This window comes from Eumetopias jubatus, unplaced genomic scaffold (assembly GCF_037043125.1).
Source record: "Eumetopias jubatus isolate StellerSeaLion01/CBP00866 unplaced genomic scaffold, mEumJub1_p1.0 scaffold_10, whole genome shotgun sequence".
NCBI lineage: Eukaryota > Metazoa > Chordata > Mammalia > Carnivora > Otariidae > Eumetopias > Eumetopias jubatus.
In genome coordinates this window covers 75995749-76015776 of record NW_028274816.1, presented here as the reverse complement: position 1 = coordinate 76015776, position 20028 = coordinate 75995749, and the positions used below count along the sequence as shown (strand labels likewise).

The 20028-nt window shown below is 50.0% G+C and overlaps 1 protein-coding gene across 6 annotated transcripts in view; it reads right to left on the bottom strand.

Annotated features, from left to right (window-relative positions):
• Window positions 1–20028, bottom strand: part of GAS7 (growth arrest specific 7) — a 192731-nt gene that overhangs the window by 64299 nt on the left and 108404 nt on the right. For all 6 annotated transcript variants that reach the window (XM_088027970.1, XM_028125074.2, XM_028125076.2 and 3 more), the window contains one exon: window positions 11485–11605. In XM_088027970.1, coding sequence (XP_087884096.1) covers window positions 11485–11605 — 121 coding nt within the window. The remainder of the gene's footprint in view (window positions 1–11484; window positions 11606–20028) is intronic.

Genomic DNA, 20028 nt, shown 5'->3' with positions numbered 1-20028 from the left:
CCTCTCTGCTTCTAAAGTCCACCAGCCAAGAAGATTTTGCATTTGCACACCTGGTCACGGGAGCTGAAGTTCAAGGGCAGGTACTCTTTATAGGGCGGGGACCTGGTGTCCAAAGCACTGTGTGCTCGCTGGCCCGTTCTCTTCTGCTTCCCAAGCTCTGCCCCTGCTGTCTGCTGGGCACCCGTTCCCGTATTCACCCTCCCCCCCATTAACACGTATCGTGTTTCTCTACCAGCAGCACAAAGCAACTGAAACTCTTTACCTGGAGAGAGGGAGGATGGGGGGGCGAAGAGGAGGAGGGAGGAGTCCCTCCTTGACTCCCAGCCTGGCACCCTCCTCCCTTTGAGGCAGAGAGCACACGGCCCAGCACCCCTGGGTGCAGCCCCCGTCCCCTTCTGCATCTCAGAGGGATTATTTTTATCCTATTCATAAGAATAGTACAGGTCCCGGGAAGAGAGGCCGGAAAACGTGGCAACGTCAAAAGAGAAAACAAAAGTCGTCCCTGATCCATCACTGGGAAAGAACCACCGTGGACCGACACCTCCCCCAAGGTGTGCCAGGGGAGCAAGGGGGCACCCCAACCAGCAGGGATCAGGGACAGAAGGGGGGTGGTGGCAGGGAGCGGGGGCCACCTGCCTGGCGAATGGGGTCTGTCCCTCAGCGGGGGGGAAACACAGAGCTTGAGAGGGCTTCCAAAACCAGCCTAACCCGCTCTTGTAGAGATGGGGAATCCAGACTCGAGGATGCTGGGGATGCTCCAAGGACGACCGAACCAGGAAGGGGCAGAGCTGTGGCCGTGACCGCCAGCCCGGTCCTCTCTGGTACACTCGAGCACAGTGACGAGAAGAATCTACAGTATCTGGAAATCAACTGCTTTACGTGTCTCTTTCCTGCAGCTTACATAAAGGCTTTTCTGCCCTTCCTTCTCTTGGAGCTACTAGAATTCTGGGACCCAGGGAGCTATTTTAAGCCGGAGCCCACGTCCTGTGTTCACCAAGAGGCTGGCGAGGCAACAGGAAAAGCAGGCTACCTTTCTGCGGCTGGTGCAACTTTACCCTCAGGCCAGGCAGGTGTCAGAAACGGAGGGGACAGATGGCACCTCTCCAGGGCCTCACGGAGGACACGACACCACCTGGTGGCCTGTTATGCCGGGGGCCTGGGAAATGTGTTGGTTTTCTGGGGCTGCCCCAACAAAAAACACGACCAGCTAGGGGCTTAAAGAACAGAATTGTGTGGTGTCCCAGTTCTGGCGGGGGCCAGAAGTCCGAGATCCAGGGTGGGTTCCTTCTGAGGGCCGTGAGGGAGAGTCTGTTCCACAGTCCGTCCCCTCGGTCATCCCTGGGCTCACAGACGGCGTCCTCCTTGGGTCTTCACATCACCTTCCCTTTGTGCGTTTGTCTCTGGGTCCAAAAAAATCGACTCCTGCTCCGACCTCCCCAACCCAAGTGCCCCCAGTCACCAGACACCCCTACGCTAGGTCCCCGCAAACCCCTAAAGGGTTAATGCCTGGGGGTGGTGGTGGTTCTAGACCGCAAGATCATTTCCACTCTCCCCTACTATTGGCGCTAGGGCTTCTCAGGCTGATGGTATCTCTGGGCATGCAGACAGGAATTAGCTACAGCTGCCAAGACAGCAGGAGATTCATCCAAGAGCAATGAGATTGGGGGGGGGGGGGCTGCCACATGCGAGGACAAGATCCTCCCAGTGCGGGGTCTCAGTGCCCCCGTGCACAGCCCAGCACGCTGCTCCCAGGGAGCGGCATGCAGTAAACACATGTGTCTTGCATGACTAACTTCTCACCCTGTTCTCCCACGCCTCTTGGATGAGCACTGCCTACTTTGGAATCCGACTCGGACTGAAATAACAAAAAAAGCTGTTAGCCCACTCCAAGATCTCCCTCCGATAATACAGATCTGATCACCAGGAAACCACGCCAGTTTTACATACGGAGGCGCGTTCCCAAACAGTGGTGGGCGATGAGCATTTGGTGCTGTGACTCCTGGTTTCATAGAATCTTAGAGCTGGAAGGGACCTTCGGAGAGGTCTATTCGAGCAGGAAAAGAAAACTGACTCCAATCCACAAGGAAAGTCCCCTCTAACAATCTCCTCTCCATTTCAGGAAGCATTCGGTCTTTGCAAACATGTAGCCATTTGCATTGTGTTCGCCCACACCACCCCTGCCAGAAGCCATCCCAGTGGATAATTAGAGCTGAGCACAGAGAAGGCATTTAGCAAACACTTGTTGCTTGATAATCAATTCACGCCATCCTGGCCCACTCACTGATCAGAATGCATCCTGCAGATACTTTACATTTTTGCAGAGTTCCACCCGCGGACCGAATGGGCCCTCACCCTTTAAACAGCTACCTGTTTGCCACGGTCCAGACCCCACCTTGCTGCTGCAGCCACGGGCTCCCATGGCCGCCGACACACACACCGGCCTTACAGCAGCCCCAGAAAGGCAATGCTTCCTGCCTCGATAGTCAGGTGCACAGAAAACCTCCAGGAATAAGGCAGAGCATGAGATGGGCTGGTAGGTCCTCCCTGAAACAGATGCTCCATCACTGTATACCAGCCAGGCATTTCTCCTTGGATTCCTGATTCTCTTCCCCGGTCCCCTTTCTTAATCTCTGATTCCCAAGAGCATTTTCATAACCCATCTTCCCAACTCGGTGCCTCATGCCATCTCTCTTCAGCAGTACTTGGGTGCAAAACCACGAGGCTGTCTGAACACAGGTCAAAACTCCCAAAAACCCACAGGAACCGGGCGTGTAAAATGCACACGTGAAGCTAATGGGGTATACGAAAAGTGAGGGGCAATGGCAACCTTCTCAGCATCACATCCGGTTGTGTTCAGGCAGGGAGGTGGGTCCGACGTGGCCACACCTCATGATTCTCCAAGAGAAGACAAGTCACTGGATGTTCATGGAAAGGCTTTCTGATTTCCGGCCAGCAGGTGACCTCCACTATGCCTGCATCTCTTCAGGACAGCTCAGCAGGATCTGGAAGGTTCTGACCCTGCCCTGACCAGCACACACAGAGGCACGATAATGCCGCTCCAAATTCAGTCATCGCGGATCCTCCAAATTCAGTCATCATGGATCAGCACTGTATTTTTTTTTAATTCCTTTAAATTTTTTATTGTTATGTTAATCACCATACATTACAACGTTCGTTTTGGATGTAGTGTTCCGTGATTCATTGTTTGTGCATAACACCCAGGGCTCCACGCAGAACGTGCCCTCCTCAATACCCATCACCAGGCTGACCCATCCCCCCACCCCCTCCCTTCTAGAACCCTCAGTTTGTTTTTCAGAGTCCATTGTCTCTCATGGTTCGTCTCCCCCTCTGACTCACTCCCCTTCATTCTTCCCCTCCTGCTATCTTCTTCTTTTTCTTTTTTCTTAGCATATGTTGCATTATTTGTTTCAGAAGTACAGACCTGTGATTCAACAGTCTTGCACAATTCACAGCGCTCGCCATAGCACATACCCTCCCCAAAGTCTATCACCCAGCCACCCCATCCCTCCCACCCCCCAGCACTCCAACAACCCTCAGTTTGTTTCCTGAGATTAAGAATTCCTCATATCAGCGAGGTCATATGATACATGTCTTTCTCTGATTGACTTATTTCACTCAGCATAACACCCTCCAGTTCCATCCACGTCGTTGCAAATGGCAAGATCTCATTCCTTTTGATGGCTGCATAATATTCCATTGTGTATATATACCACCTCTTCTTTATCCATTCATCTGTCGATGGACATCTTGGCTCTTTCCACAGTTTGGCTATTGTGGACATTTCAGCACTGCATTTTAAAGAGTTCAAGCCAAGCAAACATCATGCCTTATGAGGACACAACTCACAGCCATCTTGTACTTTTTTTTTTTTGGCCTTTAATGAAAGAAAATTGGTCAAGCAAATGACTGGTAGAGATCCCGCCAACTGATATGGTTGGGTTGACCTGGTTTGGATGGATTAGCCACCGAACCCTGCTAGGTCACAGGGCATGGGGAGGGGACAGTAACTCTATACTGGCACTCACTTCCTAACCAAAGTGGAGGCAAGTCTGAAAGCCCCAGTCTACCAACCTCCAGAGAAGAACAATATGAAAGTGACTTCTCGCCGTATCAAAGGCTTGAACTATTTCACTGGACTCTAAGTTCCCCGAAGACAAGGATGGCATTCATTCCATCCAGATGTCTGAGTGCTCTACAGAATGGGAAAATGAAAAGAGTGTAAGCCCGAAACGCTGACTGAACCGTACCTAGGAGCAAAGTTGAAAACGACAGTCCATAGGTTTTCTTTTTTAAATGGCAAAAACGCTGGGGCACCTGGGTGGCTCAGGCGGTTAAGCATCTGCCTCCGGCTCAGGTCAGGATCCTGGGGTGCCCGCCTCAGGCTCTCTGCTCAGCAGGGGAGTCTGCTTCTCCCTCTCCCTCTGCCCCTCCCCCTGCTCATGTGCTCGCGCTCTCTCTGTCAAATAAATAAATAAAATCTTAAAAAAAATAAAAAGGCAAAAATGCTGAGATTTAAAAAACTTTTTTTGAGCTTTTCACTCAAAAGCTTTGAAATTAAAAGATCTGCCACGATATCCTGTTTTATAACAGGATCAGAAGAAAGATGAGAAAATATCCACGAATCAGTTACCTTGACAACACGGAAGAATATGAACGTTAGCCAGGCTGAAGGGTCTTCCTCCGCAGTTTTATGCTCAATCTATATCTTATCACCGTAAAAATGACAGATCTGTTTTTAAGGAGTTCTTCCTCTAGATTCTACCTTAACTAGAGCAATAGAAGTGGTAGTGATACGGTCTCTAACCTTGAGACTGTAATACGTGTTTACTTGTTCGAAGAACACCGTATTCTTTCACTTGATCTCGGTAAAAGGAAATTGGATGTAAATTTACTCTTCAACTTCATAATATTTGATCCACTAACAATACCTTCATCAATCTTATTGTCTCCTTGCAAGTCAGAAATAGGCAACCATTAGAAAACGTGTAAAAATAGAAAGCAGACCTTCTTATTCTCTCCAAACAACAGAACTGGGTCCAGTAGGTCTGTGGTATTTTTTAACAAACTCCCTAGGTGCTTCTAATGCCCACCAAAGTTTGGGAATCAGGCAGAAGGAATCCCCAACAGAGACATCACATGACTCTTTTTACTGTGATGTAATTTACATCCCATAAAATTCTCCCTAAAAGCACATAATAGAGTGGTTTTTAGTATATTCACAGACTTGTGCAAATATTACCAAAACTATCTAATTTTAGAACACTTTCATCATCTCAAAATGAAACCCTATGCCCATCAGGAGTCACTCCCATTCTCCCCCCTCCCGGTTCCTGGAAACCACGAATCTACTTTCCGTGTTTATGGTTTTGGCTATTCTGGGTCTCTCGTGTAAATGGAATCATACTGTATATGGTTTTGTGTGTCTGGCTTCTTGCACTTAGCATGATGTTTTCAAAGTTATCCATGTCGTGGCAGGTGTCTACTAGTATTTTGTTCCTGTTTATGCCTGAATAATCTCCCACTGTTGGGATATGGCGTATTTTGTTTATCTATTTATGAAGTGATAGACATTTGGGTTGTTTCTGGCCACTGTGAAGAATGCCGCTATGAACACTCATGTATAGATTTTCGTGGGCTCATGTTTTTTCAAATTCTCTTGGGTACGTATCTAGAAGTGGAATTGCTGGGTCATAACCCACACACTCCCTTTTTGTTTCACTTCCCTTTCTGAACAATTTGCCGCTCATCAGCGACCCCACCAACCAGCCAATGGGACGGTTCTTACACTGTTGACCAATAAGCAGCCTTTTCAGAGTAACTCAACTTCCTAGAATACAATAAACAGTAAACAGTTCTCGTCTCACATTTGTTCAATGCAGATGGACAGAAGAAAACAGACAGATGCTTCTGGGTGTAGAAGTTTCTCAGGGCAACCTTTACTGACAGGGAATTATTAGGGCTGTTCTATCCGGGGAACCAGAAAAGTATCCAATTATTTGTAACAAAGAAAAGCTCAAAGAATGCTTTGGAAAGTGTTCTACTAGAAGACTTATCCAGAAACTCACAATAGCTCCTGGTGTAATAAAGTTAAGTGGGAATCTACTCATTTAAAGAAAAATTAAAACAAGAAATCAAGAAAAGCACTGGCTATTTGGCAAATGACTCCAAAAGCTCAGATCCTAGTATATTCCTCCAAGCCTCACTCACAAACATAATAAAACATTTATACATAGGGATGCTTTACCAAAAGAGCTTAAAAAACAACTCCTAGTTCCCCTGGGTCTCAGGTGATGCTCAAAGAAGATACTTGTGTTTCTCTTAAAAATAAATGTCATTTCAGATTTTTTTCCCTTCTAATTCGTGAATTCAGTTATCCTTATTGCACATTAAGTCACCACCCCCTATGCCCATTCTCCTGAATACTGAGGCAATTAAAAAAAAAATAAAGGATGGAAAGATGGGATCCAGGCATAGCCTGGCTTATGAATGGCCAGGTAATCTGGATCAAGTTCCTGTACCACTTGGTGGGGGGGGGGGGGAGGTTGGCGCTCCACTTCCTCATGTGTAAAATGGATGGGTTCTATTTATTAAACCAGAGATCATCCAACTTTTTCTTTCAAGGGCCAGACGGTAAATATTTCTGGCTTTGTCACCACACCATGTCTGGTCTCTGCTCTGCCATCATAGTGTGTGTGAAAGCCGCCTTCGACAACAGGCAAACAAAAGAGCATGGTTGTGTTCAATAAAACTTTATTGACAAAAATAGGCTGCAAGCTGAATTTGGCCCAAGGGCCCTAGTTTGCCGAGATGACTTGGAAGGTCCTCCTTAGGGTGACTGTGGAGTAAAACTCATTGGCCGGTGAAACTCTGGAAACACTCACATCATCAAAATCTGACACAAGAGTTAGATGTCCACTGCAAACTCAGTGCTTTAGAGTCCATGTACTGGGACACAGACCTTGGGCTCTTTCTAAAGTTTCCATCCATTGCCTCCTTCTATTTTGGGTGATACCTCACCTATGTTCCACTGGCCATCCACCTAGGGCTTGGATGAAGCATCACTCTGTGGAGCTGGAGTCAGGCTTTCTGGGGGCCAGATGATACAACCCAAAAGGGTGGAGGAAATAGCTCTCTAAGGGGCAGAAGTTTGACCAATAGGAAATAGGAGATGAGAGGGAGGTGAGCAGATCAGACACCTCTGCTTTCCCATGGACTACTCAAAGGCATGGCTCTTCTCTGTAACCCTTCCAGAGAAGTGAACACACCTGCTGGGTGAGACCTGAACAGACCTGTTGGATCTCTCTGCAGTTCACTATCAACACTAGCCAGCATCATGTGACATCTTCCCTCTCTCACCCACTCTTCACTGCTCTGGGCTTATACAGCCTAAATGAAGTGTTAATACTTAATCCTTGCCTCAGGCTCTGCTTTCTAGACAAGGAGAGCTAAGACATCCCCCTCAAGTGATCTTCTTCCTTTAGAAATGAAAAACATAAATAAATGAAGCTATTGGATTTACAGTGTACAAAGACTAATACATAAGAGATGAAATATTGACTCATACATTACACAAAACTAATCTTGGCCTTCATTACTGGCTTGAAATACCCCTTCAACGTCCAAACGGTAAAATATATCCTAAACGGTATCTAAAGTCAGCACATCTCCAAAAAGAGGACCTGAACAGCTATGACCATATCACTGCCAAGTGGTTAATAACTGGAAGGCATTTCCGGCCTTCCAGTTACTAAGAGAACTAGACAACACTGAGCTCTCTGTCTCTTGAAATGCAAATACCTGTTGTACAAATAAGAGGTCCCCCTTCACACTAACTTAGGTCCCTGGAAAGGATAGGATATTAGAATAGCTCAATATCTGGAAACTAAACACAACCCCATTTTTGGCAATAGTCAAATTCTGGTGGGAATATAGCACAAGCCTGTCCTGATACCAGAACCCCTAGGGTTCCTGGGGCCCAAGCTCAGGGCCCCTTTGCATGACAACACACCCTGGAGAGATATAACCATGGGGAGATAAGGAAAGCTGGGGACTTCCCAGAGTCTCCTAAAGCATGCTTTGATGGCCTTGCTGAGTTTATACTATTGCATGAACTTACCCACTGAAACTTCCCGTTAGCCATCTGGCCCAACGCTATTTGTTAAATAATCTGTGCTTCCCCCAGTGATTTAAAATATCACCTCTACCATAAGCCTGATCTATATTTCAGTCTGCCTCTGAATGTCCCTTCTTAATCTTTTTTCCTCTGCCTTTCATGATATTGCCTTACTTCTCCCGGATTCTTCTTATATCTGACAATTATTTCAAAGTCTCCTTCGCCCCTCCCTTAAATGTTTTTCTGCAGGGCTCTCTCCTAGATGTTTGCCCTGGGTGATTTCCTGCATTTCACGGCCTTCTTTCTCTGCTGGTTGAACGAAAATTCTGGGCCACCATGTGTGTTTGTATGGGTTGGCCACTGCACAATGATGCCAGGCCAAGGGGGCAAGTAGGAGTGAAATCCATTCTGCTCTCTATGTGCCAAGCCAAGCACCCACATGGCTCCCCAGATTCTCATCTCTAGCCAAGTGTCCCCTGAGTCATCCAAGGGAGAATCAGAAAGACAGCCCTTGGGCTAAGGAACAAAATCCTTAATATGCTATTCAGGGTCTGCACACGATCCCTCCCAGCACTGACTATGGTTTTGCCTTCAGAAAGGCATTTCCCACCCCCAACCCCTTCCTCAGCCCTCAGCCCTCCTGCATCTTAGCTGCAGGGCGTCCCCTCCTCCAAGAAGCCTCCCCTGATCTCTCTAGGGTCTCTCTGGAACGCACTCTCAAAACACCCTGGACTTCTCCTTCACAGCCCTGCTCATAAGGGTCATCAAGTACATCTTCATTTCAAATCTGCTTCCAATGTTAGGAAGATGAGCTCTTTGAGGGGAGGGATGCTTCTTTTATTATTATTATTATATCCCCAGCATCCAACAGTTGGCCTGGGACTTGGGTGAGGCCCAGTGTCTGCTGAATGAATGAATCAATCAATCCAACAGATAAGGATGAATTAAATAGTGCATAAAAGTAGCATGTATCTAGAACGCAAGACCAGGAAGGCAGGATGACTGTGAACATTTCAGAGAAGGTGGGGAAAGGTAAGGAGGGTCCTATCAGAAATAACAGAGAGCCTAGAGCCGGAGTCATAGCGTGAGGGCCCACCCCACCCCTTACCATACAGCCCGTGAACTCCTGAACTAAGATCATCTAAGCGCTTGAAAAAGGGGGTGGGGGGTGCCCTGGTGGCTCAGTCAGTTAAGCATCTGCCTTGGGCTCGGGTCATGGTCCCAGGATCCTGGGATCGAGCCCTGTTGTCAGGCTCCCTGCTCAACGGGGAGTCTGTTTCTCCCTCTCCCTCTGCCCCTACCCCTCCCGCCTTGTGCTCTCTCTTTCTCAAATAAATAAAGTCTTTAAAAAAAAGCTGCTCGAAAAAGAATCAAAAGTGTTTCATAACATGCAAAAGTTATTGAAATTCACGTTCCAGTGTCCGTAAATAAAGTTTTATTGGAACACAGCTACACTCGTGGCTTTGCTTTTGCATAAACACAGAGCTGAGGAGTGGTGGCAGAGACCACAGAAACCTCAAGGACAAAACCAACGTAGTACCTGGCTCTCTACAGAACCAAGTTTACCAGCCTTTGACCTAGAACCTCTTGGGATCGCTATATCCCCGGACCCTGCCCCCAAGCCCGTGCTAAAGTCTGGGCCTCAGAAAAAAAAAAAAAGCTGCCACATCCTGTCAGTTACTGTAACATGGGATTCTAATATCGGGTGAATAAAGAGGGGAGAGTTAAATTAACAGTAGCATACCCTTGCAACAGGCTATCCCACGGCAGGTTACAAAATGAGCCGGACTAGCAGGTACATGTATACAGAGATGGCCACAGTATGCTGTCCGAGCAATTTCTAGAACATGGATCATGTTTCCAATGTATTATAAAGCATAAGCATGCAAATGCTTGGACGGTTAGAGAATATACAAATATCTGGAGGGCTATATGCATGATAAATAGCTTTAGGGAGTGGAACCGGGGATTTTTACTTTTTTTTTTTTTTTTTGGTACCCATTGAGTTTTTTTTAACCAAGAATATACCACTCTCTAATTAAAAAAAAAAAAAATGCAGATTTTTAGAAAGCCTCTTTTACCACTCACCCACCTCCAGCCCCTTTGCAACAGCGTGGCTAATTCCGGATGAGAACGGGCCCAAAGCCTTGCTGATCTCAGGATCATATGGTCCAATTTCTGCATTTCACAGATGGGAGCTGTGCATATATACACTTTCCTCCGAAACTTCAAAGGCCGGGAACAGTGCAAAGCTACTCATGTGTTTGTTTTGAGGAAGCTTAAGATTAGAATGACCAGAAATAGTTCTACTTCCCTTTTCCTAGAAACCACAGTTACCTCTTCAGCTGGAACGCACCCCTCGAGCCTGCAGAAGGCCGGTTGCCCAGGGACGAGATCTGCTTTCTCTGCTACTCCCTCTAAAGAGCAGCTGGTCCTCCAGTTAAAGTCAGGTGGGTGCAGACAAGGGAAGTGAGGGGCGAAGGCCGAGCCAACACGTGGACAGGGATTAGATTTCACATCCTGCCTTGGCACACAGATCTGTGATGCCCCCCACGTCTAACCTTGTGTGTTTCCATCCTCCGGGGAGGCATGAGGTCAAGAGACAGAGCTCTTAGCTGCACTGGCCTACCCTGCCCAAGACCACCTTGCTAGAGAACCTGCCGCTCCTCCTTCTATAAACCTTCTCCAGCCTTCTTGCAGCCCACTCGAGAGCCCTCCTGCTGGGGTCCTGGAGTCCCTCTGAAGGCCCAGGAAGCCCACAATCACTGGGGACAAGGAGGTGTGGTCCTAACTCAGCTCAGAAATGCACACGGGACCTGTGTTATCTATTAGAATAAATAATCCCTAAGTAGCCCCAACATTTCCCAAAGAACATTCCAAGAAATGCCAGCCAGTGAGCTACTACGGGGAAGAGTAAGCAATGTGTGGTGAAGTTAGGGAAATCCCTCGCTTGCAACCCTCTTTTGGGAGTTTCTGTCTCTCATCAGCCCATTCCATGTTCCAAGATAATCACGCAATAGCTAAACCTGGTTAACTTGACTCAAACCAGCTGTTGACCAGAGAAAAACCTTTGGAGATTCGGAAAACAGCCCTAGACCATGAGGCTGGGTTCAACAGAGATGCCCAGGGGCGGCTGTGAGTTTCCAGGGAGGACCCCCCTCCCCCGACCCCGAAGGATGGACTTCCCAATCCAGCGCAGACCCCCGACGCCCAGCACCGTGGGAGGAAAGCGAGAACCCACCGCAGCCTCTGAGGCCGGTTTCCGAGGAAAAAGTCTAACCACTGGGAGAGGCGAGAGGCGGACAGAAACGCGGGGGCCGGTGCAGGATGCTCCCCAGCGCGGGACTCACCATTGGTGGCCGTGTTGACATAGTAACGGCGGCCCTGAGGAGACAGGTAGCTCTGCCAGCCAGGTGGAAGGACAACAGTCTGGCTTTCCTCTCCGAGAGGAGGGGGGACCATTCCAGGCTTCTGCGGAAGAGGAGAGAAAAGGTCACACACGCCGGGCATTTCGGTGACTGGGTTGCAACCAGTTTGGGACCACGCCGTCGGAGGCAGCTGAAGTCACTGTGGAAGAGCCGATGCTAGGGATGGGGTTGGGGGTGTGGGGACGGGAGGTGGCCTGCTGGCATCCCTGGGGGGAGGAGGTCACAGGCCCTACACGTGGGATTTGGGGGCTTGCCCAAGCGTGAGCTGTGAGGAGTGCTTGCTGCTTCAGAGCCACTACGGAAGGGACAGCTTCCCACAGAGGAGAGTCAGCAGAGCTGGGCCCTCTCCCCGGCAGCCCCCTGTCCTCTGCGCACGCCCACTGTGGAAACCAAAGCCTGGACCCCCAGGACCCCCACGTATAGCAGCAGGCGAGGCCCAGGGCCTGCTGTGCGAACCCACCAGAAGTTAATTAACCTAAGTCTCAGCAGAGCGAGATCTGAAGCCTTCTATAACCACGCCGAGAACGGGTGAAGGGCTGTGGCGGGGGGGGGGGGGGGGGCTTTTCTGCTCCAGTGTCCAAATCTCTCTGGGGGATCTGGAGAGAGCCAGGACCCACGCCCAAACCACAGCTCCCTTTCCATCACGTGTACTTTGTGCACTTATGTGTGGTTTAATCTTTTCTTCCTTAAAGATTTTTATTTATTTATTTGAGAGAGAGAGCATGAGAAAAAGAGAGCACAAGCAGGGGGAAGGACAGAGGGAGACGCAGACTTCCAGCTGAGCAGGGAGCCCGACGCGGGACTCGATCCCAGGACCTGAGCCGAAGGCAGACGCTTAACCGACTGAGCCACCCAGGCGCCCTGGTTTAATCTTTTGACCATGAAGAGCAGTCTTCTTCTTAAAAATACAAATGAGAGAAAAAAATATGTATATGTGTGTAAGAGAGAGAAAGCAGGTGAACCCACAGAACCTACAAGAGAGGTGACTTCCGGCGGTGGCATGATGCGCAAATTTTCTCCTCTCCTTTTTACTTATCTCTTGCGTCGAAATGTCCCTCAAACAACAAAAATAAGCGGTGAGCTAGAGAACATTTAAAAATAAAGAAAGAGGGTCCAAAGTAGCCCACACAATGGCTGTACCTTCTGAAGATAGCTAAGTGGATTCAACCACACAGGGAGAGGGGCCGTGAATTTCTCAGCAAAGCTGGACTCTGTTCAGATGTATTTTTTTTTAAAGATTTTATTTATTTATCCATGAGAGACAGAGAGAGAGAGAGAGAGAAGCAGAGGGAGACGCAGGCTCCCCGCTGGGCAGGGAGCCCGATGCGGGACTCGATCCCAGGACCCTGGGATCATGACCTGAGCCGAAGGCAGACGCTTAACCATCTGAGCCACCCAGGTGCCCTGTTCAGATGTATTAAAAACTACTCCGCTCCTGAATGTCCTCGGCAGCTCTCCGCCATGCCCACCGAGGCAGTTTTGGTCACTAATGACGGCTACTTAGGAAAAACAGCTAACAGATCCAAGGCAAGCAACAGGGACCCGCGGCTCCCTGCCCGCCCTGCTCCCCTATTGTCTGAAGATTGCAAAACCAGCTAGTTCTGCCTGTGGCACGCCCTCACCAGGGACCAGGTCCATCCTAGACGGTCCTGGGACCCTGAGTAACCACGGCCTCCCCATGGCCAACATGGTTAAAGGCTGTCAACCTGCAGTGCCTCGGATTCAGTATGGAAGGCGTTGGGTTTTTTGTTGTTGTTGTTGTTTTTTTTTTGGTTTGGTTTTTTAAGATTTTATTTATTTATTTGGCAGAGAGAGAGAGAGAGCAGAAGCAGAGGGAGAAGGAGAAGCACGTTTCCCACTGAGCAGGGAGCCCGATGAGGGGCTTGATCCCAGGACCCCGGGATCATGACCTGAGCCGAAGGCAGACACTTAACCCATGAGCCACCCAGGCGCCCCTGGAAGGAGGTTTTTAAACTACCAGGCACCAAGCACCAGCCAGGAGATCTCACCAACAGAGCACGTCCACTGAGCGTGTTTACCTGGGCCTCCAGACACCTGCTCTGGCCTCTCCCGGATTGCAAGGTGGTCCAAATACACGCACACAGAGTCTCAGGATGAGTAGTGTGCGTGTGCATGCCACGCGCGCATGTATAAAATATCCCACACAGGAGATGTGCATCTTGGCTGAGTGGGGCTGGGGGTCACACAGGAATAGGGAGGTGAGGAGACTTAACTCTTTAAGAGAGAAATATTCTAGAACCAGAGGGTACGATGCCAGGCTGCTTCTGCTGGAGTCTTCGAGTATCCAAGATGGGAAGGCTATGTTGGTGTTTCTCCCAGCAGCCTGGGAGGGAATGGGAAATTGTTAAAGGGTATTAAGCAAGGACCAGAAACAGACATGGCCAGAAATAGGGTACAGAAGGGAGAGGGACCCAGAAGCACCGTGGAAACAGCCCTCCAGCCTGGGCCTCAATCCTGACTCAGCCCCTGAGCAGCCGCATGATAGGAAAGTGACTCAGCCACTGCATTTATCTACACATCTACACAACAGAGGAGGACAGGAGTTCTGTTGTGGAGGGCACCTAGAAGGGTGCATGTCACCAGGAACGCTCCATGACAGAGGGGTCCCAGCGGGAGGGTGTGTGTTTAAGTGCCCAGAGAGACCAAGCTTCACACGGCCTCTGCCCCCTGAGCGGTGAAGTTCAGGTGCCCACACCTCAGCCTGCCCCACCGCGCCTGATAATGTCACCAGCAACAGTCACTTCTCCCCAGCCCTCTGTTTCCAAGACTGCAACTCAGCAGGCAAGCACACACCTGCTGGGGAGGGCATGCGTTCAGAGGTTGACCAGCTGGATCTTCGGAGAAGGATGGGTGGGTGCAAGGAGACCGCTCCCAAGCGGGGCTGGTTGGATGAGTGGAGCAAACTTCCGACCCTCCATGCCCCTTCCTGGCAGACAGCAAACAAGGCCACCTGCCCCGTCTCCAAGGCTGCACGGTGCTTTTTCTCTTGAGAAGGACTCCAGGGGATTTATCTGACTCTGTGGGCTCACAACAAGCTCTGGCTTCCCCTGGAGGACACTGATGACCAAGGAGGCACTATGACCGGCCACCCTGAGGTCTCATGCATCTAGGAAATGCTGGACCTTCTATGCCCGAACCTATAGAAGGTGCCTGTGGGGGCAAGCACTTCTGCTACTGAGCCAGGAAGGGCCAAGAGGCACTGGAGGAGAAGGGGTGGACAGGAGAACACCAGGGCCAACTCAGCCTACTTCCTAATTTAGCCAACGCTGCCAAGGCCGTCCCCACATCCCCCTCCAGCATGACCAGAGCTCCCCGCTCTGCCTGTCACCTGACTGTGCTCTGCCCCCATCGCCCCGAGGCCACCACAGTCCTCTTGCCTTTGCTCTCTCCCAGAAAGAAGCTCCCCCAGTTGGTGGCCTGAAACACATCAGGAGTCAAAAGACGCGGAGACACCTGGGGACGTATCCAAGGGACCTGAAAAGGGCGCTCAAACACTTGTAAAGCCATGTTCGCAGTAGCCTTACCCACAATGACAAGGGCAGGCAGGACCCAACGGGTCCATCAACTGAGGAGCAGGTCAACAGAACACGGTGCATCCGAAGAAATACCCAGCCATCAAAAGGAAGGAGGCTCCGCTCCACGCTACCACAGGGATGAGCCCTGAAGCCACGCGTGCGATTCCATTTATACGAAATGCCCAGAAGAGGGAAATCCATAGAAACAGAAAGCAGATGAGTGGGGTCACCGGGGGCTGGGGGAGAGGGGGTACAGGGTTTCCTCTTTGGGGTGATATAAATGTTGCACCATACTACGAATGTATAAATACCACTCGGGATAAATTTTATGTCGGGTGTATTTTACCATTTAAAAACAAATCCTTTTTAAGCTGCGGAGGGGGCAAAAGTTGGACCCCCCACCTGCAGGCTCTCTCTCATTGAAAAGGCCCAAAGCACCCACATTACCTCATCGCTCATGGTCATGGGTGGGGGGGCAGACCTCCTAGGAGAGCTGCCCCCCAGCCATTAAGACGATGCAGCATGACTTACGACCCGGTAATTACGATCTCTGTCAAACTTATTCGTCTAACTCGTTTCCTTCAAGTTAAACCCTTCCCTTCCCTAGTCCCGTGGCTTCTCCCTTTCCATTTTGGCAGCTCCTTCCCATGGGAAGAGGAACGAGAAGCAGAGGTGACAAGGGCCCAGAGATGGGGGCCCTACCTACAATGAACAAGATCGGAGGGAGTGGGAGGGAGCGGGGAGGGTGAGGGCAGTTTTCTCCAACTCAGAAATTCTTAACCTGATGCATATCATGGCTTTGTGGGAATCCTAAAACGCTGCATCTTCCCCCAGATGGGCCATCCATCACCCTGAGCGCAAGCCTGGATTTCGGCCTCCCTTGGGTCCCCTTGTTCAGTCAACAACCTGCTCAACTGTTTACAGAGACTCATCCTCTGAGAATCTGAAGATAACTATGGATCTCCTGCCCTCCAAAATGGAGTCATTTGTGCATGTACACCCTCACCCTATTTCCTACAGAGTATCAGGAGGCTTCTAGACGACTCAGAGCCCTAATCTAGCCGGTAATCAGGAAACATACGTGCTCAGATCCCATTTGCGTCCATCGATAATGACTTTTATCATGCACCAAATGTTGAGAGTGCTCCAAGGACGGGGCCAGATGCTTTACACACTTATCTCTAGCTTTGACAATTTAAACCTGACATGTTCCCATTATAAATTTATAAATGAATCTGAGACTCAGAGAATGTAATAACTTGTCCAATGCTGCACAGCTAAACAAACGATTAGCCCAAACTCTGAAATACTACCTTGTCCTGGAGACTTCTGTCCAGTTACCTACATCCAGGCTACCCTCCCTGTCCATCTCTCCCCAGCTGGCCAGGGGAGGCTCTATGTCTTCACCTAGACCACCTGATACCCCAGTTCCCACCAAGGAGGGTGACAACTCAGGCCTGCTTCTCCTGCCTGTCTCACAGTCTCCAAATGAGCATATGCCTTCCCGGGAGAGGAGCAGAAATACCACCACCCACACCCCAGCAGTCACGTTCCTGGCTGCAGGCTAACTTCCTTGTCTCCTTATTTAAAACAACACCACCAAAGAAATTTTCCTCTTAATGATGGCTAATGGGGAAGAAAAAAGAGCAGGCACCAAAGGAAAGTCACCCAGAGATTGAAAACAAAATCCCCCTTCCCGCTTATAGCAGTATTTCTCAAAGTGCGGTCCCTGGAAACCCATTCCCTCCTCGGTCCCCTGGGATGTGCGTTAAAAATGCGGATCCCAGAGCCCTGCTCCAAACATCAGATCAACCTGGAGCCTGGGAAGCGGCCTTTCAACATGCATCCTAGGGGAGGCTCATGCCCATTGAACTCACAACAGGCTGGCGTGCAGCTTTAGAGAAGCACTCGACAGAAAGCGTGCTTCTGAAATCAAAACTGGGAACATAAAATTATAATAAGCACAATTTATAGAAAGACAGTGCTTAGCTGCATGGCCACTTATTTATTAAGGAAAAGGTGGCCATCCCCAAGCCCTTCAGAGGAGACTTCTTTTAAGAGGGATTCCATCTGGTCTCTGCAGAGTCTCCAGGCACTACCAACCCCCACACTCAGCCCCCCACCGGCCCCCGCCCCTTGTCAAGTTCAGCTGGGGACTCCTTCCCCCTCAGGAGGCTTCTGGGAACACCTGAGCCTTACCTTCTGCAGATGTGAACCAACGCTACTTGACACGGTCACGGGCGGTCATCAAATGCTTTGGCAGCCAGATCAGCCGGTTTTAAGGTCCCCCCATTCTGCGTCTTCTCACACCCCAAGCCCAGGAGCAATAGGAGCTCCAGAGAAAGGCATAGCCACAGGGCCCCACACCCCCACTCCCCCCCCCCAACCCAGATCTATATATAACATCTCTGAGGTTGTCAGCCTAACGAGCCACTTTCTGGCAGACCCGTTGCCATGGCAATTACTGCTAATGAGCCGGGTGCCGTGATTGGCACTGCTTGAAGGCTCCTCCACAAAGAACTCTCCAGCAAGTTCTCTCTTCCCAAACGCACAGCCAGCCGGGGACACCCGGAAGCAGCCAGGCCTCGGCCAGGTGTGCCTGGGAAGCACCAGTCCCCGGGAACGGCTCTGGTACTGCTGCGCCCTGAGCAGTCCAGGCCCCCAGGGGCCAGGGCTGGCCTCGCTGTCCCTCAGCAGGGGGTCAGCCAATCCGCAGTAGTGACGGGGGCTGCAAACGAGCCACCCAGATGCGCCGGGGACTGGAGAGTCACGTCCGCTCCACACCTTGCTGCAGACACCTGTTCAGGGTGGAGAGACCCCGACACAAAGCTGGGAATGGCTACCAAAGGCAAGGTCATCTCCCCTGGCCATGGGTTTTAAGACACAAAGCAGGAAGCAGGGCCCCAGCTCCCACGGTGATGCCGCCAGCCTCAGGATCTGTGCCTCTAAGAGTATGGGGCACCTTTCCTCTGTCTCACAGGTAAGAAAGTCCCCATCTCTCCAGCTCTGGCAGCCTTTCTATCCAGTCTGAGAGCGACTCACAGAGGAGAGCTGGGGAGGAAGTAAGGGACACCGGCGACAGCTCAGTGCACCCTGGGAAGTGAAGTCCTCACAGGGAGTTTTCTAGGCTGGCAGGGAAAGATTTGAAGACCTGGCCGGTGGGAGGAAGAGGAGGAGAGACCACACAACAGAGAAACAGGCTGTAAGGTTCAGGAAGACGTGGCTACGTCCATGCTGTCCCTAGCATTAGTCTCGGCCCGGGGCCCAGAACACCGGCTGGAGGGATGGAGGGAAGGAGGGACCAATGGAAACTTGCAATCGTCAGAAACTGGCTCCAAAGAGATCTGAGGTTTTCACCAAACAAGTAGACAGAATGACAATCCAAGCGACGTGTGCCCTACCTGTAACGAATCCCAGCTCTTAATGGATCCCAATGGATGGACTCTTCGACCTTGCGCACAGGGAGGTGGGGCAAGACAAGATAACATAATCTCTTTCACTGCAGAAAATAAATCGGGGAACAGTATCCAGAAGCCTCCGGGGAGGCACAAACTTCTAACCATGACCTCATATGGTATCTGGACGGAAAATTCCAGAAAAGTGTTCCGCAACCTCGATAGAAGGTAGGAAGATAGAGCATCTATGATACAACAGCAAAAAAATCATAAGGATCGGACAAACTAATGCAAACAAGGCAAGTGGCCTGGAAAAAGGAAACACATACTATAAAAAGGGGACAGGAAATTAACAAAATTGTAGGAAAATTTACGAGGTAGCAACAGAGGAAGTCCACTGGGCTGCAAGAGAATGTGGAATTAGTCTTGCAAAAAGGAAAAAAAAAATAAAAAGGAAAGCACTGGTTATGTACAAAGCCAATGTAAGAATTTTTCCTGGAATGCAAAGGAAATGCACAAAATAATGAAAACAGAGGACCAGAAAAACAAGGCAAGATACAGATGCTAGGTGCTCCTGAGGATGAGAAAAGAAATGATAAACCGTGGTTGATATGGGGGGCGGGGTGCTTTCCTCAGCTAAAAGGAGACGCGTATGTGCAGCGTGGCTGGTCCCACACTGCCGCACGCAAAATGGATTTTATAAGCCCACGGCAGGCACACCGTGAATGATGTATTTACACGGCAGAGATAAGGAGAAGGGTGTCCCCAATAAATGAGCAAAAAAATAAATAACTCAAGTTGGTCACAGGTTTCTCTGTAACTGCATTTCAAAAGATACCTCTGGATTGTCCTATGGGAAATGCCGAGACCCTGCTATGTGTCCGAGCAGTCTTCCATCAAAATTCGTTCCTCGTGGCACCTGGGTGGCTCAGTCGGTTGAGCGTCTGCCTTTGGCTCAGGTCATGGTCCCAGGGGTGCTGGGATCGAGTCCCACATCGGGCTTCCTGCTCGGCGGGGAGTCTGCTTCTCCCCCTCCCTCGCTCTCTCTCTCTCTCTCTCTCTCAAAAAAATGGATAAAATCAAGGAAGGACGGAGGGAAGGAGGGAGGGAGGAAGGAAGGTGTTTCTCTATGGACAGTGGTTCAGGGAATAAAGGTCTGCAGACAGTGGGTCCAGGGACTTGTGTGTCCTCCTCAGAAGTGCTTTAGAAGATGCACCACAGCTGCGGGGGAGATGACGAGAAATGAAGGTGAAGAACTAAGGTAAAAAGGTCCCGGGCTGACCACTGAGAGCAGCTTTAAAAATGTGCAAATCATCATCATCGATCTAGTTGCCGAGTCTGTGTACCTATCACTACTCTCCGTAAACGGTATGAAACGAGGAAAGAGCTTGGATCACAAATTCCAGAAACTACTAGAAAAGATCAAGAGGTAGAACAAGGTAGAGAACACCTCTCTCCCAACCCCAACAAGGGGCCGTCCCTTCTTCCTCTTGGCCCAGATGGCCTTGCCAATTTGCTCCCGACCTCCGGCATCG